This window comes from Podarcis melisellensis, assembly GCF_964234715.1.
Source record: "Podarcis melisellensis genome assembly, chromosome: 5".
Classification (NCBI taxonomy): domain Eukaryota; kingdom Metazoa; phylum Chordata; class Lepidosauria; order Squamata; family Lacertidae; genus Podarcis; species Podarcis melisellensis.
The window spans coordinates 20,846,321-20,865,670 of record NC_138537.1 but is presented as its reverse complement, the minus strand read 5'-3'; the positions used below and the strand labels follow the sequence as shown (position 1 = coordinate 20,865,670).

Genomic DNA, 19,350 nt, shown 5'->3' with positions numbered 1-19,350 from the left:
GGTGGTGATCTCTCCTTCATTGGAGATTTTTAAGCAGAGGTTGGATGGCCATCTGCCATGTATGCTTTAACTGAGATTCCTGCATTGCAGGCAGTTGGCCTAGATGACTACATTTGCAAGAAAATTCTGAGGAAATAAGTTCAATAAAAGGTTAGGACACGGGAATTATAATTTATCTTTTTCTGCACAGCATGGACATGATCTGCTTCTGTTCTAAATATTGAGTGCAGATAGTCACAAGCTCTTAATGCTGAGATGAGATGTGCTTGCTGTTTCCTTTACCCCTGAATTAGATGCATGAATCCAAAAAAGTTTTAGGAAAGAAAACTGGAAAATGACGCACTTGAGCTGCAGTTAATAAATAAAAATTATACAATTGCTGTTTGTGCTAACAACACTAAATCTGCATTCTCTCGTCCTTACTAATCTTTAAAAATATCTCTATTTGCTTCAGTGTTTAATATAATTAATTATATATAAACTGACTGGGCTCATTCCATTTAGTAGGCAAGGCCTGTTCTGTATTATATGAAGAAATTAGTTTCCAGTTGGGTTTTCTTTTGTATTCATGCAAGTTTTAAGTGCTCAAATTATCAAGGTATATTTAATTTTATCCAAAGTCTGTTTATGCAACTCCTCTTCCTCCTCTTCCCTGCATACCCTCAAATTCTGCTCCAGAAGATTGGGGGAACAGATTTTGTGGGTGGGCAGAGGAAGGAGAGCAAGTCCAGTTTCATGAGTGGAATTTTGCTTGCACAATCCATTGTATTTTGAACAATTGTTAGGAGTGGCCATGTTAGTTTGCTGCAGCACAAAGGACAAAGAATCTTGTAGTAACTTGAAGACTAACTTTTTTTATGTCATAAGCTTTTTTTGATCTGATGAGATGGACTAGGGCCCATGAAAACTTAGGAGATAATGCATTTGCGAATATTTTAGGCCAGGATAGGGCACCTGTGGCTCTCCTTGTGTTACTGAACTACAGTTTCCATTATTACTAACCATTGGCCATGCTGTCCAAGCTGAGGAGCCTTAAGAGTCCTGCAACATCTGGAGGGCCACAGATTCCTCCTCCCTGTTTGTTGTATGTTAAAATTATTTTTAGTACCTAATGTTGTTAATGTGAGCTGTTCCATTCTCTAATCGAAAATCCAAAATCTGACAATAATGATAATGATGATAATAATTGTCTTCTCTGGGTGACACCTACCTGCAACCGTAGGTCTGGCTGTTGGTTTATTGTCTTCTTAAGCTATATCCCCAGTGTGGTTTACAAAACAGAATGAAATAATTAAAATGTAACTACAAAAAGATAGAAGACACAACGTGCATAAAAGAAGCGTAAAACAGCAAGATTCAAAATTGCTTGGGAAAAGAAAAAGGTCTTTGCCTGGCTCCAAAAGGACAATAAAATAGGTGCCAGTCACACCTCTTTGGCAAGAGTTTTCATCGACATCATAGACTAGCTGGACAGAGGAATGGTAGGAGGCGCCAGCTGTGGAACTCCCAAGGGATGATGAGTGGTCAAAGGGAGAAGAGGGTTGAATCCTGGGAGGAGGTCGTGTCAGAAACTGAAGAGGTAACAAGGTTTAGTGAGCAGGGAGAGTCTGTGATGGAGAGAAGGGCAGAATCAGAATCGGAGGCGGAAGCAGGAAAGGAGGGAGACCAGTGTTAACTTCACTTACTCTTTGTGATTTATTGTTGGCTGGCTTCCTGACACTCATCTGGCATGATGGTCCTTACTTTGGTAGCTACTTGCCTCATCGCAGATGGTGGGGGCATCTGCAAGAAATCCTCCATTGAAGATACCGTATGAGGAGGCAGGGTGGGGTGGCAGCACTTACCTGGCTTCCGGTCAGAGGAAGCCTCTGCTGCTTGCCAGGAGGGAGAATGGGATAGGCAAGTCATTGCAGAGGATGGTGCTGTAGAAATGCAGTGATGGAGCCAATAGGTGTGTTTGCACAGTGCTGACCTCCCTGGACAAGTTGTATGAGGAAAAGTTCACACAGGATTTTGCTCCTGTGGTCTGAAGGGGCTATTTGCTGTTAGTAATATTAGGGCAGGAAAACAAGGAAGCTATGTAAGACATTATGGCTGAGGGTGGTAAGGTAGGTATGTGTGTGCGTGAAAGAGAGAGAGAGAGAGAATATCATATCAGTTTTAATTTGTCAAATTTTTGAGTGCAAGTTTCTGTTGTGTGACTATACACATACACATTTATCATGTTATCAACTCTGTTCATGTATCTGAGGAGCTTTATATTGCTTGTAAACTAGAAACCAGTTTGTATTTAGGAGAGCGTGACATTTTTAGTTTAGAACTTATTTGTTAATTGGTTTCCCCCAACTTGTTGCTGATTTGGATACATTCTAGTGGAACTACTGCTCGGCAAAAATATTTTATCTATTTATGCTTATGTCTCTCACCCCTCTTTTAATTGTAGGGTAGACATCTAGCCTTTCCGTTTCCCCAAATACCTCTGTGTGTTTGTGCCCGTGTGCTATTTAGAGAATCTTTGCGGCTTGGAAACTATGTAAGTGAACTTAGTGAAAATGCTATTGACTAGCCATCTGGGCAACTGGAATTTATATTTAAAACAGTAAAAGACAAAATAACCAGAAATGTACAGTTCAGTCACATTTTAAATTTTGCTTAGCAAGATATCAAACATGGTGATCATATGTACATAAAAAGTTAACTTGTATAACATTCCTTCTTACTGCGTGAATGACAAACTCCTTTAATATAGTTTTGAACACCTTGTGATGAAAAGCACAACACATACAGATTTGTCTATAGACAATCAAAGTTGCATGAAAACAGTTTCTCTTAATGCAAATTCCAAAGCAGAAACTAATGAACTAAGTCTACAAACACAGACCACCCAGTGCTCTTTTTCTAGAAAGAGGTGCCAGAACTTACCATGGACACCTCCCTTGTTCTCTTATAATGGTAATAGAATCCACTTGAGAAGTGCCAGAACTGAGTTCCAGCTGAAAAATGCCTTGGACCAGCCTCATATCGAAGGTAGTTCAGTCTCCCATAAAGCACTGTAGTATTAATGGGCCATAATCTCTATGAAAGTCAAAGCCTTTCTCAACCTGTGGCGACTTGATAAGATCTGTAAACTTTGTGGCCACTTCTAGAAGCTATCATGACAAGTAAGCGTTAGTTTGTTAGTAAGTTAAAATAGTAGATTTACAATGACCTTGATTGTGAGTGGGAGGACACCTGTATTTCATATCTGAGTTAACCAGAGTGTCTGGAGGCAGTTTGAGGATGGATGGCAGCTAACAGATTGAGGTTGAATCCTAACAAGACAGAAGTACTGCTTTTATTGGACAGGGTGTGGGCAGTTGTGGGGGACTCCCTGGTCCTGAATGGGGTAACTGTGTCCCTGAAGGACTAGGTGCACAGCCTGGGAGTCATTTTGAACTCAGAGCTGTCCATGGAGGTGCAGATCAATTCTGTGCCCCGGGCAGTTGTACGCAGGCTGAGACCCTACCTACTTGCAGACTATCTCACCAGAGTGGTGCATGCTCTGGTTATCTCCCGCTTGGACTACTGCAATGCACTCTGTGTGAGACGACCTTTGAAGGTGACCCAGAAACTACAACTAATCTAGAATGCGGCAGCTAGACTGGTGACTGGGAGTGGCCGCCGGGACCATATAACACCAGTCCTGAAGGATCTTCATTGGCTCCTAGTGCATTTCTAAGCAGAATTCAAAGTGTTGGCGCTGACCTTTAAAGCCCCAAACCAGGGGTCGGCAAAGTTTTGGTGGCTTGGGCTGGTTCACGGTCCCGCAGATGCCGCAGTGGGCCAGTGTGTGTGTGCGCGCATGCATGTACAGACGCCATTTCCGGTGCTCCTTCTGGTGCAGAGGAGGCATGCTCAGCTTCTGTGAAGCTGGTCAGAGTCGCGGAAGGTGGTCACTGCTCTGCTCCGCGCACGAGAGCCAACTGAGTGGGCAGTGGGGGGGTCTATGGGCCGGTCAAACCGCTTGTGGCCCATGCCCTAAACAGCTTTGGCCCAGTATACCTGAAGGAGTGTCTCCTCCCACATCGTTCAGCCAGGACACTGAGGTCCTCCTCTGAGGGTCTTCTGCTGGTCCCCTCACTGTGAGAAGTGAGGTTACAGGGAACCAGGCAGAAGGCCTTCTCACAGTAGTGGCGCCATCCCTTCAGATGTCAAGGAAATAAACAACTCTCTGACTTTAAGAAGACAGCTGAAGGCAGCCCTGTATTGGGGAAGTTTTTAATGTTTGATGTTTTAGTATGTTCTGATATGCTGTGAGCTGCCCAGAGGGGCTGGGGAAACACAGCCAGATGGGTGGGGTATTATTATTATTATTATTATTATTATTATTATTAGATCAAAAGACATTCAAAAACAACATTGCTTACTATTTTTCACTAGGTAACCAATTATCCATTTAATGAAAGTGTTATATAAATGTTTAGGTAATAGGTAAGCCTTTTCAGTTAGAAGATGTGGAGAATTTTGCGGAGATGTCACGAGAGTTCAGAATCTGGTACCAGTTGACACTGAAATAAATGATAGTGTGTATGGATTATGAAGCTGGATAAACATACCTCATCTAGGACATTATGGTCTGGAATCAACTAACCTGGCACACTTGCAGAAGCCACAGAAGGACTCCCACTAGTTCAACAGGAGTTCCTCCCTTTCCTCTTCCTAGTGCCACCCCCAAATCTGCTCTGGAACATCAGGAGAAGCCCCAGAACAGCTTGCATTGACAGAATGATGTTGAATTCCATGTTGACCCTTTATCTGAAAACCATGAGAAGATAGCAGTGTCTTCTTGATCATTGTGTTGCTTTGTAATATTTGTTATCTAATATTTAAGCTTCCCTTGAAAACTTTTCAGCTGATATTTATCAGATTTATTGATGGATTTTTCAAATACCTTATTACATTATTATACCACTACAGTACATTGCTGGCACTTCACCATGATTCCAAAAGCTGTCTTCTCTTAATATCTGAAAACACGTCTTCCTTTTATTTTGTGGATATAACATATGCAAAAATCCTGCTAAAAAGCAGATAAATAATGCCATATGTTAAATTGTTCAATAAGGATAATGGAGCGGTCGTTAATGCTTTTATTTAATATAAAGTTTATGTTCAGCAATTGTTAACTTTATATTTAATGAGCAATAGTTTATTACATCTCTTTCATGTTAATGGTACTTACAGAACTCTCTTTTTTCAAAAATTAAAACTTAGTAAAATCTTATTCCTTCAAATGTTTTGTTGTCTTTATGAGGCAGCTTAATAAAGTGGAAGTATTTGTTTAATACGATCCATTTTTTAAAAATGTGTCTAATTCATTCTTCTGTGCCAAATGTTTTTAAAACAACAGACTGAGGACCTGAAGGAATAGAGGAAATGAATGGACACCAATGTGTCCAAATATCTCATTTTGCCTAAAAGCAAGTGCCGGCAGATAAATGCCCATAAAGGGATTTTTTTTTCCTTAAGCCCCGTGGATTATTATTTTTTTGCAACTTTTTGTGTGAGTTAGAAATGAAAACCATTCATCTAGTGCCCCAAAGAACGGCCTTATTGAATGGAATAACAGTGTAATGTACCATTGAAGGCAGGATTGAAAGTGATTATCTTGTTAACTCTTGACAGTTACCGCCAGCTTGAAATAGAACTGGCAGGCTTGATTTGCAAATGAATTACAGCTTTTTCATTTTGTGCCAGGATCATCTTTTTATATTCTGATATGACAGATGCTATGTTCCCTGCTTTTGTTTCTCTTCAGTTTTATACTTGCAAATAAAAAACAAAAGATTATGATAGTAATTTTATTTGCATCTTTTCTCTAGGAGTTTATTCTTTGTGAAAGATGTTTTTAATCTTATATTTTACGTACATTTGTTTAAGAATACTTATTGTTACTGGCAGAATGAAATTCCATTAGTTTTAAGAACAATAGTAATTAGGTGAATGCAACACATACACATTCTGAAAATGGAAAATCAATTAGTCTTTTACACTTAAAATGTCAGTTTTAAATGTAATCCACTGATGGTACTGCTTATTACTTGTATCTGAACAAAACACCCAAGTATATCCCCACCACCAGTATTTTACAAAAAAAATTGATATAGAAAGTCCATTTTTTTAAACGTGCTTTACCCAACTCGTTTTATTCATCTGCCCATAAACATAGATGGTATGGTATCAGATAAAATAATTGCCAAACACTTCTTATATATACGCCCCATGCTAAACTATGGTTTGTTGTGATGTGAATGAGCCCAGGGGAAGCTTCTTCTCATTCTCGTCTTCGGGAGGCAGTCGGAAGCCTTTGTTTCAGTTTTTAGTTAACTACAGTTTAACGTTACGTCTGAACACTAAACTGTTGTTAATCTTAACTGTGGTTTGTTGAAACAAACAACACAGCTTCATTCCTTATGATACAAAGTTTGCTGGTTTCATACAAATCAGAATTAAGATTAACCACAGTTTATCATGTTTGAGAGATATGTCAAGCTGTTACTACTAATAAAAATGGAAGTGAAAACTTCTGAACTCCATGAGGCTGCATTGAATGCCGATGGGTGGGTGTGTTGGAGGGGGCGGAGCATACAAGCCCAAGGATTGCCTTGGTTTATTTGCATTATGACACAATTCCCTTTGTGACATCAGAGTGCAGCTATTGTACTTATTGAATGAAACAAAAACACCCCCCCAATCTTTCATCCCTGGAATATTAGTGGCGAGTTTAATAAAAAAATACAATTTATGTCAGATACATGACAACTAGATTGGTGGATGTGTTGAACATAGTAGATATCTGCAGAATATCTTGGATATTGTTGGGACCTTTTTTGAGAGTCATAAAGGGCACCAATAATGTAAATGATGTTCTGTAGATGAGGTGGAGGAATGCGCATTGGAAAGTGGATTCTTACCGTCCAAAATTTGCTTCCTGGTTGTTGCAATGCCAGTGAAGTTTCAGAGTCGTGCTCTGACCCTCTTTTTTAATTAAATGATAAGGTGAAGGACTAGATTTTCAATGTAAAGTTGAAAATCAACAAGTTCCTTTCCTTTAAAACTTGCATCACAGACAGATTGCTCCTTGTACTTTCTAGATGTCCGGTGTGTTCTACTATTCTGTCTAGATAGGTGTGGCTTTCAATTTTGTGTTGCCTTCTTCAACATCCTTGCTAAGGTTCCTGACTTTGCATTCAGGATGACTTCCTTCCAGGGTTTTTTCTTTTTGGTATCATGTGCAGTGATTTATCCTTTTCTCATTTCGTTAGAGCTATTGCCTACATATAGAAATGAAATAACATCATTTACCTTCAACTTTGACCTAAGCCCCATCATAGTTTGCAAATGGTTATTTCATGAATAAGAGCAATAATTTGCACAGGTGTACATGGTACTATATAAAGGCCTTTTGTTGCAAGTTCCCTTACATGCCAGTGTTTGGTTTTGTCCTGTGGACCATAATTAAACATAGGATGTGGTTGATCTTTGTTAGGGCACTGTGGCAGGGTTAGTTTCACGTGTTTGGCAATGGACTGGGCAGATATGCTGAAGGTTAACTGTTAAGTAAACTTGTGGCTTTAGCTTTACAAAGTACTCTGCACTTTGGAAGGTTTCCTTCAGCCAGTTACTGAAATAGAGATCCACATTCATAGCCGTGAGGATTATAGCCATCATGACCATAGCTTGTTATTTCTGTACACAAATGCAGCTTATATTTCACAGCTGTGTATAAATGTGTGCATGCAAAGGCCAAGAGATAACAGTGATCAGAAATGACAAGGTTTTCTGCAGCAGTATTTCAGTGTTTAGGAGAATATTATACTTGGGTTTGCAGTATAACATGGTTACTACCATTGAATGAAGATGCTTATCCTTACTGTGATGAATTTGGAGATACACAAAAGGCATCATTTTACCACTGTTACTTTGCATTCCTTCTTTTATACACATGAAGTATTTCTTACTTATGACAATTAAGCCACCTAATGAATCACTATTATATATGAAATACTATTTTTATTGGGTTGTATTCAGCTAAAACTTACTCAGCGTAGACCCATTGAAATGCATGAACTTAGTTGTGTCCATTAATTTTTGTGGGTCTACTCTGAGTAGGACTAACATTGAATACCAGTCATAGTCTCTGGTTTACTGAACTGCATTTGCTAAGCCTAAATTGTTATACATCATAGTATTTGTACACCCCTTAGCTGTATGTATCAATTTATATAAATATGAATCTATATTTAAGAATTCTGCATCTCTCACATACTTGCATATCTGCATGTTTATGGCTTGTGAATTAATGTTTTCAAGAATTGAATTTTACTTTTCCATGATGTTTTCTCAAGCAAGTTAATACTGCCTTTTGCAGTTATGCCAGATCTTGTAGTTTTCTATACTATGCCTGAACAATTTTAAGCCATGATCCCGTGGAATTATTAATGTTCTGTTATAGGCTGTTGTGGACCTGGTGCAACCAGTTGAATGCAGTGGTTGCCTCTCTCTACATCCTATGGATTTTTATGAAATATCTCTTAGTTTTGTAAAGCCATGAACACATAACAAAAGCATGAATATAGGATCTCTATGAAGGAAAATGAGAATAAACTACAACAAGCTTCAAAATATATTATAACTGGCATCTACATCCCAGCAAAATCAATGGAATGCTCCTATATATTTAATGATACTGGGTTCTTACCCACTGTATTTAGGTTTCCGAAAGCTTGAGAGATCAGTTTAGATATAGCTGGGGGTACAGTATAGTGAATTTGTAAAACCAGTCTTTGTACAGAACTTACATATTGATGATTATATACATTAATGTTGGCAAGTCTTTCTTTTAGTTTCTATTTTAAAGCAATTATCTGCAAGCAATAACAAATCTATTGTTCTTCTTGCTCAGTTACTTAGCGTGATTTTTAGTCACTTTTAATGATTTCTGGTTGTAAAAAGAATAATTTGTTGCATAGAAGTCTCACCATAGTTTATGATTCTTGAAAAGCACCAGAAACTGTTGTAACAACAGTTCCTGGGTAAGAGTGCAACACTAATTGTGTAATTATCTCAAGGATTAACACTTGGATCTTAAGAGCAACTCCGGCTCATAAGGGGCTGGATGCAATTTCTGTTTTTTTGTCTTTGAATGATAGACCCCATGCCCCAACACAAACTGCTTTTGAAGCTACCCTCATTTTTGAATGCACTTCTCCCATCCCGTGTAAAAAAATGGTTTTTGACAAAATCTAAAGTCTCCCTGGATCTTGGTTCATGAGTCTTTATATTCTAGCCCCTGGCTACAAGTATAAATTTTGTGTGCTGGCTAGGTTTTTACTAGATAATCTTCATTTGTTTAAGTTTCAAAATTACATATTCAGCTGCTCCAACAGGAAAAAAGGCTCCCAAAACTTCTTGCAACTGCAAGCAGCTATATGATATGTGAATCAAATTCATAGGATTGGAAGGAAAGTTGTATTGAAAGTGACAGGTGCCACAAAGTTTATTTAGGACAACCTCAGATGTGTCTGTTAGTCTCATAATGTTTGCCTAATATATGTTCAGCTACAGCACTTCCTGCTTTAGAACCTTGTGTTACACCAATATTACTCTCTGTGCTCCTTCAACTACAAATTGGATGAACAGACAGTGACACTTTTTCAATATTATTACATTAAACCAAGTGGATTTTGATTGATAACCTAATATTCAACTAATGCAAAACATCAATCATGGCAAGTATATTAATTATTTAATATTGCAGTCTAATTCAGAAATCGATGTGCTGCATGAGGGGAAGGGAAACTCGCTGTTCCCAGAAGACTTAAGACAGGGAATGATTAAAAAAAAAAAGACCTGCTATACTCTCGTGTGTTAGCTCGATGCTAATCTTTATTCATTTGCCAATAATCTCTTCCCATTTTCCACTTCAGGACCATTTTATCAGTTTTGAGATCTATAATTGAATTAAGTCTGCTTTCAGCACAGAGCAAAAAGAGTTGCACAAATATTGATGAAGTCATGACAGGGACAGCACAGGAGACAGACCACTGAAGAGGACAGATTTGATGCCATTAGCTGGATGCTCCCTGTATCAGTGACCTAGGCCCTGCTTCCTAGCAATTAAGTTCATTAGGACCTTTGGCACCAAACAGTATAAATACAGGGCTTGAATTCTCTTTTAATAATGCATGATGTGGTAAAGTAACTTTCGATTATTATAATAAGGGTTTGAATCCAACTTTTTCTGTGATGATTTTTAAAAAATGTAAGTTAGGCAAGTATGCATATTTGCTTCAGGTTGGTTTTTTAGGGGGCGCCTGAATAAAAAGCGTTACTAAAATATATACTGAACCCTCTAGGATGTATTTAAATAACTGTACAGTTAGGATTGTGCCTGTACGGCCCATTTGTTATTTGCATTTACTACTGTACTATAATCACATATTTGAGTCAATCCAGTGCTGGAGTTTTCTTATTGTAATTTGTCCGAGTGACAAATCTTGTCTAAGCCCAGCCTCTCATCCCTTCTCATCCACAGGAAACGACATCCTTCAGTGCTACCTCTAGACCAGGCATGGCCAAACTTGGTCCTCCAGATGTTTTGGGACTACAACTCCCACCATCCCTAGCTAACAGGACCAGTGGTCAGGGATGATGGGAATTGTAGTCCCAGAACATCTGGAGGGCCAAGTCTGGCCATGCCTGCTCTAGACCTTTTTATACCCTTTCCCCAGCCCTGTCTCTTTACCATACCCAAAGTTTCTCCACCTAATGGCTGTGAAGATCAACTGAGTATTAGAAGTAAGGCTCCTTTAAGTCAACTGTCCACCTGTTATGCCACTTCAGTAAGAGCCGTTTGACAGTGGTACAGTCTCCCACATGAGGTTGTGGACTCTCCTTTATTAGAGGTTTTTAAGCAGAGATTGAATGGCCAACTGTCACAAATGCTTTTGTTGAGATTCCTGCATTGCAGGGGGTTGGACTAAATGATCCTTTGGGTCCCCCTCCAAGTCTATGATTCTGTGATTCTATTCCCTACTTAACCTTGAAACCTGCCTTGTCTGGATTAAGCTTCACCTGCTACCTCTAGTACTTCGCAAATTACAGAGACCGGGTCAGAATCTCCACTGCTTCCTTGGAATTAGATCAAAAGGAGAAAGGGTTAGGTGGGATGGAGAGAAAGAACAACAAAGGGCACAAGAGGGAACCTTATTGGATACCATATGCCAATGGCCATAGCATCAACTTGCCATTCAGAAAGGCTCAGACTAGTGTAAAACAGTGCACCCAGAAACGATTATACTGTAGTTGATGACATAAAAAGCATCTCAGAGGGCCACCAGAACCAACAGCAGAACCAACTCCTTGTGTACATCAAATTAGCTTCTTCTGTTTGTACGTTTGTATCCATTCAGCTTGTGTTAGAAATGTGTAATTTGTAGTAACTATTTTAGTTTGATGTTGACAATACTTAGTTTTGTTACAGTATGCTTGGGTAGGAAACACAAATATATACCTTAGTATACCTTCCTCGCTGCATTTGTCTTGTCACTCTATTAAATAAATCATCATCCATTATTATTATGCATTTTAGTTGATTAACGTGCAAATTTATACAAATTGAATCTGAATATAACAATAGTGCTGAAGAAGAAGAAAAGAATTTTACTTTTGTTCTTAGATGATGGAAATGTTTCCTTCTGATATAAATTGATGGTTTTCTGACTAACTCATAATGATGAAAAAAATGGAATTGTGCAAGACTGCCATTCTGCCATTTAGTGTATTTATATTTTCTTATAATTATATTATTATTATTTAAACAATTCATATATTAAAACAAACATACTCAGAAGACGGTATGACTTTCTCTCCTTTTTCAACTTTCCAAGATGCACATAAATAATTGCAGACAAAGGTTTGGCATCTATTTATAACTTTTTGTTCTTCTGTTACAGGGATGCTGGAAACATCAAAGCTGGATTAGAACATCTGGTAAGTTCTAATTTTCTCTTGAATATTTGCATCATCTTTGATATCTGCATTCCAAATGAACACTTTTGAATGAGCTTTGAATACCTTGAATTGAGAAAGTCAACCATTTCCCAGAGGGTCAGCTTACTGTTATTATGTGAAGGCACTTACATTTTCATTTATCTTACGTTTCAAGGGATTTTAATTTTTTTAAATTACTTTTTTTTTTGATGTAGAGATGAAATGAAATGGACTGTAATCCTTGGATTGATGATTGCCTTAATTATAAACAAAAAGTTGTTTGGTGTTGGATTTTTGGCATATCCTGATCTGAGAACAGTAAACTTGTACTTTAAAACACATTCAAATTTTGCATGCATAAATATGGCATTTCAGTAATTTGGGATCTCTGAAACAAGTACGCAGCTTTGTTTTAACAATGCCTTTATATTATGAATTGTGTTGACATTTAAATTCTATTAAGTTCTAAGATATACAGTACACGGAATTCAAATTATTTAAGTAAGCATATTGTAATTGTGAGTAAAAGCTTAGTGTTAAATACAGTTATATTGTTGTCAGACAGAAAAAAGCTTATCTCCCGAGTTTATGCCCATAAGACTCAGAAACGTGAGGCGTTAGGAGTCTAATGTTGTTTATTGCAAAGCAATAGGTTACAGTCGGATTGTTCCGCAAAACTGCAACCCCGCCTGGTGGTCCAGGCAGTGGTATTTATAAAATTTCAAACAAAGCATTTCAATTTCCACCAATAATATACATCCTTACCTTATTTCACATTTAATACACATGTGCAATTAGCACTGGCAGTTTCTGCTGATTAAGTTCTGATTCCCACCATGTTCTGTTACATTGTGTTAGTGTGCATGTTGGGATCCTGTGTTACATGTAGCCATTTGCACCATGTAGCAATTAGGGGGGCGGGGCGGGCAACTTGCAAAATCATCAGTTTCATAAAGTAACAGGCTACCATAACTACTCTATTAGAAGCACACTCAAGGATTTACAGGGGTACACATTATCACATTTATTGTGGTCCTTTGGGCCACTGCCACACTATCACAAGCTTGATATATATCATATGTAATATGTTAACAGTTATTATGAGAATGTTACATTTTAATGACTACTTGGATCCAAAGAACTTTAGCCAGAGTTCCTTTCAGACAATTGGACTTTCTTGTCCACTTTTCACTTCAGCCCCTTGTGCCTTATTAAAATAAACTTCTGAGGGGCAGGGGACCCTCAATAATTCTTTGTAAAGTTGTGCAGAAATTATTCTGTTTGTGTGTCTGAGAGACAGAGAGAAACTTGATGGATATATGAGCTAGCCCTGCTACCTTAAACTAGTTGAAGTGCCTTCTATTTGACCAAGAGGCTTTTTGGATCCAAGTTAATTTTCCTGGCTTTTTGTTAAAATTAAAGATCCATTTTGTTTGTGTGTGAGTTTTCTCCCCCATTCAATGTATAACCTGATGTGGATGATTTATTTGGTTTATATCCTACCCTTTTTCCTGAAGTAGCCCAGGGTGTCAGATGCCACAATAAGAAAAACATAGTTCAAACAACAGCTAAAAACCTTAATTTTTTTTAAAAAAGACAGTCTCAACCAGTGATTTCGGGGTTGACAGGAATGGTGTATTCTAGCCATCAAATGCCTGGGTAAACAGGAATGCTTTAAAATTTCTTCTGAAAGTCAATAATGAGGAAGACAGGTGGAACTCAATCAGGAGGGTATTCCACAAGTTGGAAACTACCATTGAAAAGTCCCTGCCATCCAGGCAGCCCCCACTGATGACAACACTAATCAGGACTTCCTTGCTGATTGTAGGGTCCAAGAGAAGGTGCTGTTTTAGCTACTTGGGTTCCAAGCCAGTTAGAGCTTATGCTAGTACAGCAAGCTCACAACTTACTCAGAGGTTATATTCTGGGGATTGCTCATAAAACCAAAATCATGTATAGTTAAAACACATTGGGTGCAATAGATGGTGGGATTGCCAAAGTCTTTTTCCTGGAATGCCCACTTCCTTAAAAAAACAAAACAAAACTTGTTTTGCCAAGCTCATGAAGCTGAATGCACACAAGTTAATGTGCGTAAGCTATGGGCTTACTGTACTAACACCTTGAATTTGGTTCAAGAGCTCACTGCCAGCCAGTGCAGTGCAATGCTTTCAGGACCATTGATCCATTGTTCTGACAGGCGGTGCCCCCACTTACCAGCCCAGTAGCCTCATTCTGTACTAGCTGCAGCCTCTGGACCATCATCAACAGCAAGCTCACATATAGCACATTACAGTAGTCCAGATGGGAGGTCATCAGAGCATGGGCAACTGAAATTAGTACAGTGAATGCTTTATATTGTTTCAGTTTTCCAGTGTAGCTGGTATTTCTCCTTGTTAACACTATTTTTTAAAGCCCTTTGTGTTCCTCCTTTACCAGTTTTTAAACCACCACTTTCACTCGCTCAGTGTGCCTCCCTTCTCACTCCCATGCCACTGCTGTTGTCCAACCTGACTTCTCTTTTGCTCCCCTATCCCCCCTGATTTCATGCAAATCCAGCGTTGTGGTGAGGCTTTCTGAAACCTCCAGTAGGGGCTGTACCAGTGCAAATATATTATAGGGAGAAACATTAATGAAATTACCTTAAAAAAAACTTAGCTTCAGAAAGTCTTGGACAGTCGTCTTGCAAAATAGAATGCTGATTTATAGCTTTTTAAAAGGTTTTATTTATGATTTTACAGTATACAAGCATAAGTGCTCATACATTGGTTTTTTTGTCACCCATTATTAACCTTCCCCTTTCCCCCTTGAAAGTGTGAGGTAACCAACATTAACTAGTTTGCTAGTTTGTATTTTTGTTTGTACATTATCTGTGTTATATAGTTTTCAGTTTGTTGAGAATATATGGGGAAATGCTTTTTATGTAGGGGTTAAGTTGACTACTGTAAAGTAGGAAATTATCTAACAGTAGTAAATTATATAATTTTGTTTATTTTAGAATAGAAATAGAAATACTTTATCACTGTACCACTTGTTTACAGTGAGATTAAACGAGGCCCCCCATCTCTCAGTCCTTGTTATACTCTCTGTGCTGTCGTATGACCACCATCCTTGAACGTCAGCCACAATGTTGCTGTCTTCCATTCAGCAGCCTCATGGCCCACGGGTAGAAACTGTTCTTCAACCTGTTGGTGCAGCTTATCATGCTTTTATATCTCCTGCCCGAGGAGGAGCATGATTTCGTGTGCTGTCTTCCCCACCCTCTGTAGGGACATTCTGTCCATGGCTCTCAAACCAGTGTACCACACCGTAATACAGTGTGAGAGGACACTTTCTACCGTGACCGATAGAAGGAAATCATCAGTAGTTGTCTAACATTGTTCTTTCGCAAGACCCTAAGGAAATGAAGTCTCTGTTGGGCCTTCCTAACCACCTGGGCTGTATTGACCTTCCAAGTAAGGTCTTCACTAAGATGGACTCACAGGAATTTAAAGGAAGAGACTTTCTCCACACAGCCCCGCGATATACAACGGGGCTAGCTCCCTTCTCTTTCTCTGAAAGTCCAACACCATCTCCTTTGTCTTGCCAATGTTTAGGTGCAGATTGTTCTCAGAGACCATGTCGATACCTTTTGAACACCTCCCCCCAATACGCAGATTCATCTGCACCTGTAATTAAATCCATTATGGTGGTGTCATGAGCAAACTTAATAATTGCAGTAGATGGGTAGGATGAAATGCAATCATATGTATACAACAAATGCAGGTATGGACTTGGCACGCATCCCTGTGGAGTGCCAGTGCTGAGCTTCAGGGAGGTAGATGTAACAGGCCCAATCCTCCCTATTTGTGTCCCAGAAAGTCTTTAATCCAATCACAGATGTTAGAGGAAAGGTCCAGCTCCCAGAACTTTCCGATGAGAATGTCCGGAAGGATGGTATTGAAAGCTGAGCTATAATCAGTAAACGGCATTCTGACATAATTCCCCGGTCTCTCCAGATGACTCACTGCAAGGTGAAAAGCTGTAGCAATGGCATCATCTGTTGACCTATTTCTCCTGTAGGTGAACTGGTGTTTATCCAAGTCCTGTGGAAAACATGTTCTAAGGTGTTGAAGGACCAATCTCTCGAAGCATTTCATCACTACAGATGTTAATGCAATGGGTCTATTGTCATTTAGGCAGTTAATTGCTGTTTTCTTTGGGACTGGGATAATGGTGGCTGCTTTCAAACATGATGGAACACAAGCAGTTTGCAGAGAGATGTTAAAAATCCTCATCAAGACCCCTGCTAATTGATTGGCACAATTTTTTACCACTATTCCCAGCACCCCATCTGGGCCAGCAACTTTGCTGGGATTCACTGCCCGCAATGCAGTTTTCACTTGATGGTCATATAGACCTGTTAACTCAAATGTAAATGAATAGCTTCATTTACATTACTGTAAATTAGATTCTGTTACTTTTGTAAAATAACAGAAAACTGGAGACTTTCAAATGCCACTGTAGTATCATAAGTTTACTTTGGGGAGATGTTTCTGATGTGGTTTTTTGACAAAAAAAAGTGAAGAAGAAAAAGTTCTTTTTTTTTTTAAGGAAAAAAAAGTTCTGACATTGGAGAATTGCTCTTCTGTCATGAGCACTTGGGAGAAAAACTTCTATTGTGATTTCAGACTATTGCTCCTCAAGTGTAAAGAATCACTTAGACAAGTCTTTGGGAGTGTTATATCAGCAATGGGCCTTAGAGATGAAGAGTTATAATTAAATTTTTAAGAATAAGATTGAAAACAATTGAATTTGAGTGATACTAAGATTAGCTAAGGTATTATCCTTCAACTGTAGTAGATATTCCTGGTTAGTTCTTTACCTCTATATTTTTCTCTGTTAATAACAGTTGAGCCATACCTTTTTCTAAATGAAAAAATTGATCTCCTTCAACGTCTCCTAGTCTGACATTTTAGAACAATGACCGACTTGCCCTTGTGGTCAAGAAAAGAAATTTCACCATTTCAGGAGTGGCAGACTGTCATTAATAGCTTATTAGCCCTTGAGTGATTTGTGTATAGTCACTGCCTTTCAGCAATGTAGACATTCCTCTTGTAACATGTTAATCAATAACCACCAAGGTGGGCTGCTGGGCAACATGCTTCATGTATCTTGGCCAGTAAAAGTACTCATGAGCTTCACTGCTACTGGAACAGGTAGGATTGGTCAACCCATGCACTCATGGCCCTATAAACTTCTTCCTGGGGTTTTGTATGTATTCTATAATTTTTATTTGTGTATATGGCTTTTGTTCAATTGGTATGTTTTGGGCATTATCCTGGATGGAAATTCTAGGTAGATAATAAATACACCCCCTACTTCCTTTAGATTAATCATTGTCAAAGAAAGAAAACTTGAGATCTTAGAGCACTCTTGAAAGAAGTTTATTAATTTCTAGATTGGCTCCCAGTACGTTTCCGAGCACAATTCAAAGTGTTGGTGCTGACCTTTAAAGCCCTAAACATCCTTGGTCCAGTTTACCTGAAGGAGTGTCTCCATCCCCATCGTTCAGCCCGGACACTGTGGTCCACTGCCGAGGGCCTTCTGGCGGTTCCCTCATTGCAATAAGTGAGGTTACAGGGAACCAGGCAGAGGGCCTTCTCGGTAGTGGCGCCTGCCTGTGAAACGCCCTCCCTTCAGATGTGAAGGAAATAAGCAGCTATCTTCTCTTTAAAAGGAAACTTCTCTTTAGGGAAGTTTTTAATATTTAATGCTGTATTGTTTTTAACACTTGATTGGAAGCCACCCAGAGTGGCTGGGGAAACTCAGCCAGATGGGCGGGGTATAAATTATTATTATTATTATTATTATTATTATTATTATTATTATTATTATTATCCCGTGAAGTGCTTCTGCAAGCACAAGGAGGTTTTTTCCTGCTCATGCACCCCTTAAATCTGTTCTGGGGTTTCCTGCAATCCTCTGGAGCAAATTTGGGGAAGGCACACAGGGAGAGAAGGAGGGAGAAGTTCCACTGTGCAAGAAGTAGCACTTTGCTAGCTACTGCCCAATTAAAGCAATTCTTAATTAAAACTAAAAATACCTGACTACAGCATTGAATGAAATATATGAGAATTATGGATATCAAGTCCCAAGTAAAACAAAATTAGAGCTCTTGAATACTTTAAATATAAAGAAGAGACATTTTTGTGATATAAAAGGAACTCTGTGTATCAGCATTTGGAAGAAGGAAGAAATGTTTTTGAAAAATATAGGATTTTTTCAATATAAAATGTAATTTGGTATAAAAAGGTGTTTAAAAAAATAGGCACTAATTTTCTAATAAGGTAATTGTTTAGCTAACAGCATCATTACATGTTAAAATTGTTTAATTTATTTATTTATGAATCTCTTACATTCTTGGCTATCACTACCACATACAGTCAATGCATTTTTATACCCCATGCAAACTGCTCACATGAATTATTGAAATAGTCATTAGATGTTGTTTGCAATGTTAATGTGCACAAATAATTTTATTTAGTAAATCTTTTATAGATTTTGTTTGATATGGTGTTAATGTTGTATTATACCAGTGAGGTTTCTTGGAGTTCACTGGAATAATAACATCATTTCCAATGCTATATAGTAACTTTTAAAAAACAATGTGATACCTAGAGACACTCAGCTTCATTTAATTGTCCTTACTGAGATTAATAGGTGGTCTGTTCCATATCCCACTTAAGTCAAACCGCTTGATTTTAGTCAGTTATCAGTGGTTTTAATAGCAATGAAGTGGTTTAAATAATTGGATTTCAGTCTATTGTTATTTTATTTATTTTAAACATTCATGCTCCTTTACAATATGGAACAAATGTGAATATCCAGTTGCTGAAAACAGCAAAAGATATTATAGAAAACAATTCCCTAGAACTTGACTATTTTTTATGGGAAATGGTCTAAATGTTCAGTTATTTCAGGGGGTTGGACTTGGTGACCTTTCTGGGTACCTTCCAACCCTATATTTCTTAAGATTCTGTGGTTCCGTGATTCCATTATAGGCAGCATCTGACCTGATATCATATAATGGAGGTTCCTGGAACATGAAACACAAACACTGAGAGAGCCTGGGCCCAAGAGAAAGCAGTCTGTGAGATATATTGGTCCCAGGATGTGGTTTTGAGTTAGTTTGTTTCAAATAAACCTATACATAGCGTTAACTGCAAATTAGACGCCTTCCAAAATTAGGAAAACGTACTAATAACACTAATAGTAATAACATCATCTTTGTAAGTATAACGTGTGTTAAAGTTAATAGGTAACTAATCCATGTGTAAA

General features: G+C 38.4%; 1 protein-coding gene across 3 annotated transcripts in view; it reads left to right on the top strand.

Annotated features, from left to right (window-relative positions):
* The window catches only part of RSRC1 (arginine and serine rich coiled-coil 1), a 162,167-nt gene that overhangs the window by 53,576 nt on the left and 89,241 nt on the right, over positions 1 to 19,350 (top strand). For all 3 annotated transcript variants that reach the window (XM_081911295.1, XM_081911296.1, XM_081911297.1), the window contains one exon: positions 11,997 to 12,033. In XM_081911295.1, the coding sequence (XP_081767421.1) occupies positions 11,997 to 12,033 (37 nt within the window). The remainder of the gene's footprint in view (positions 1 to 11,996; positions 12,034 to 19,350) is intronic.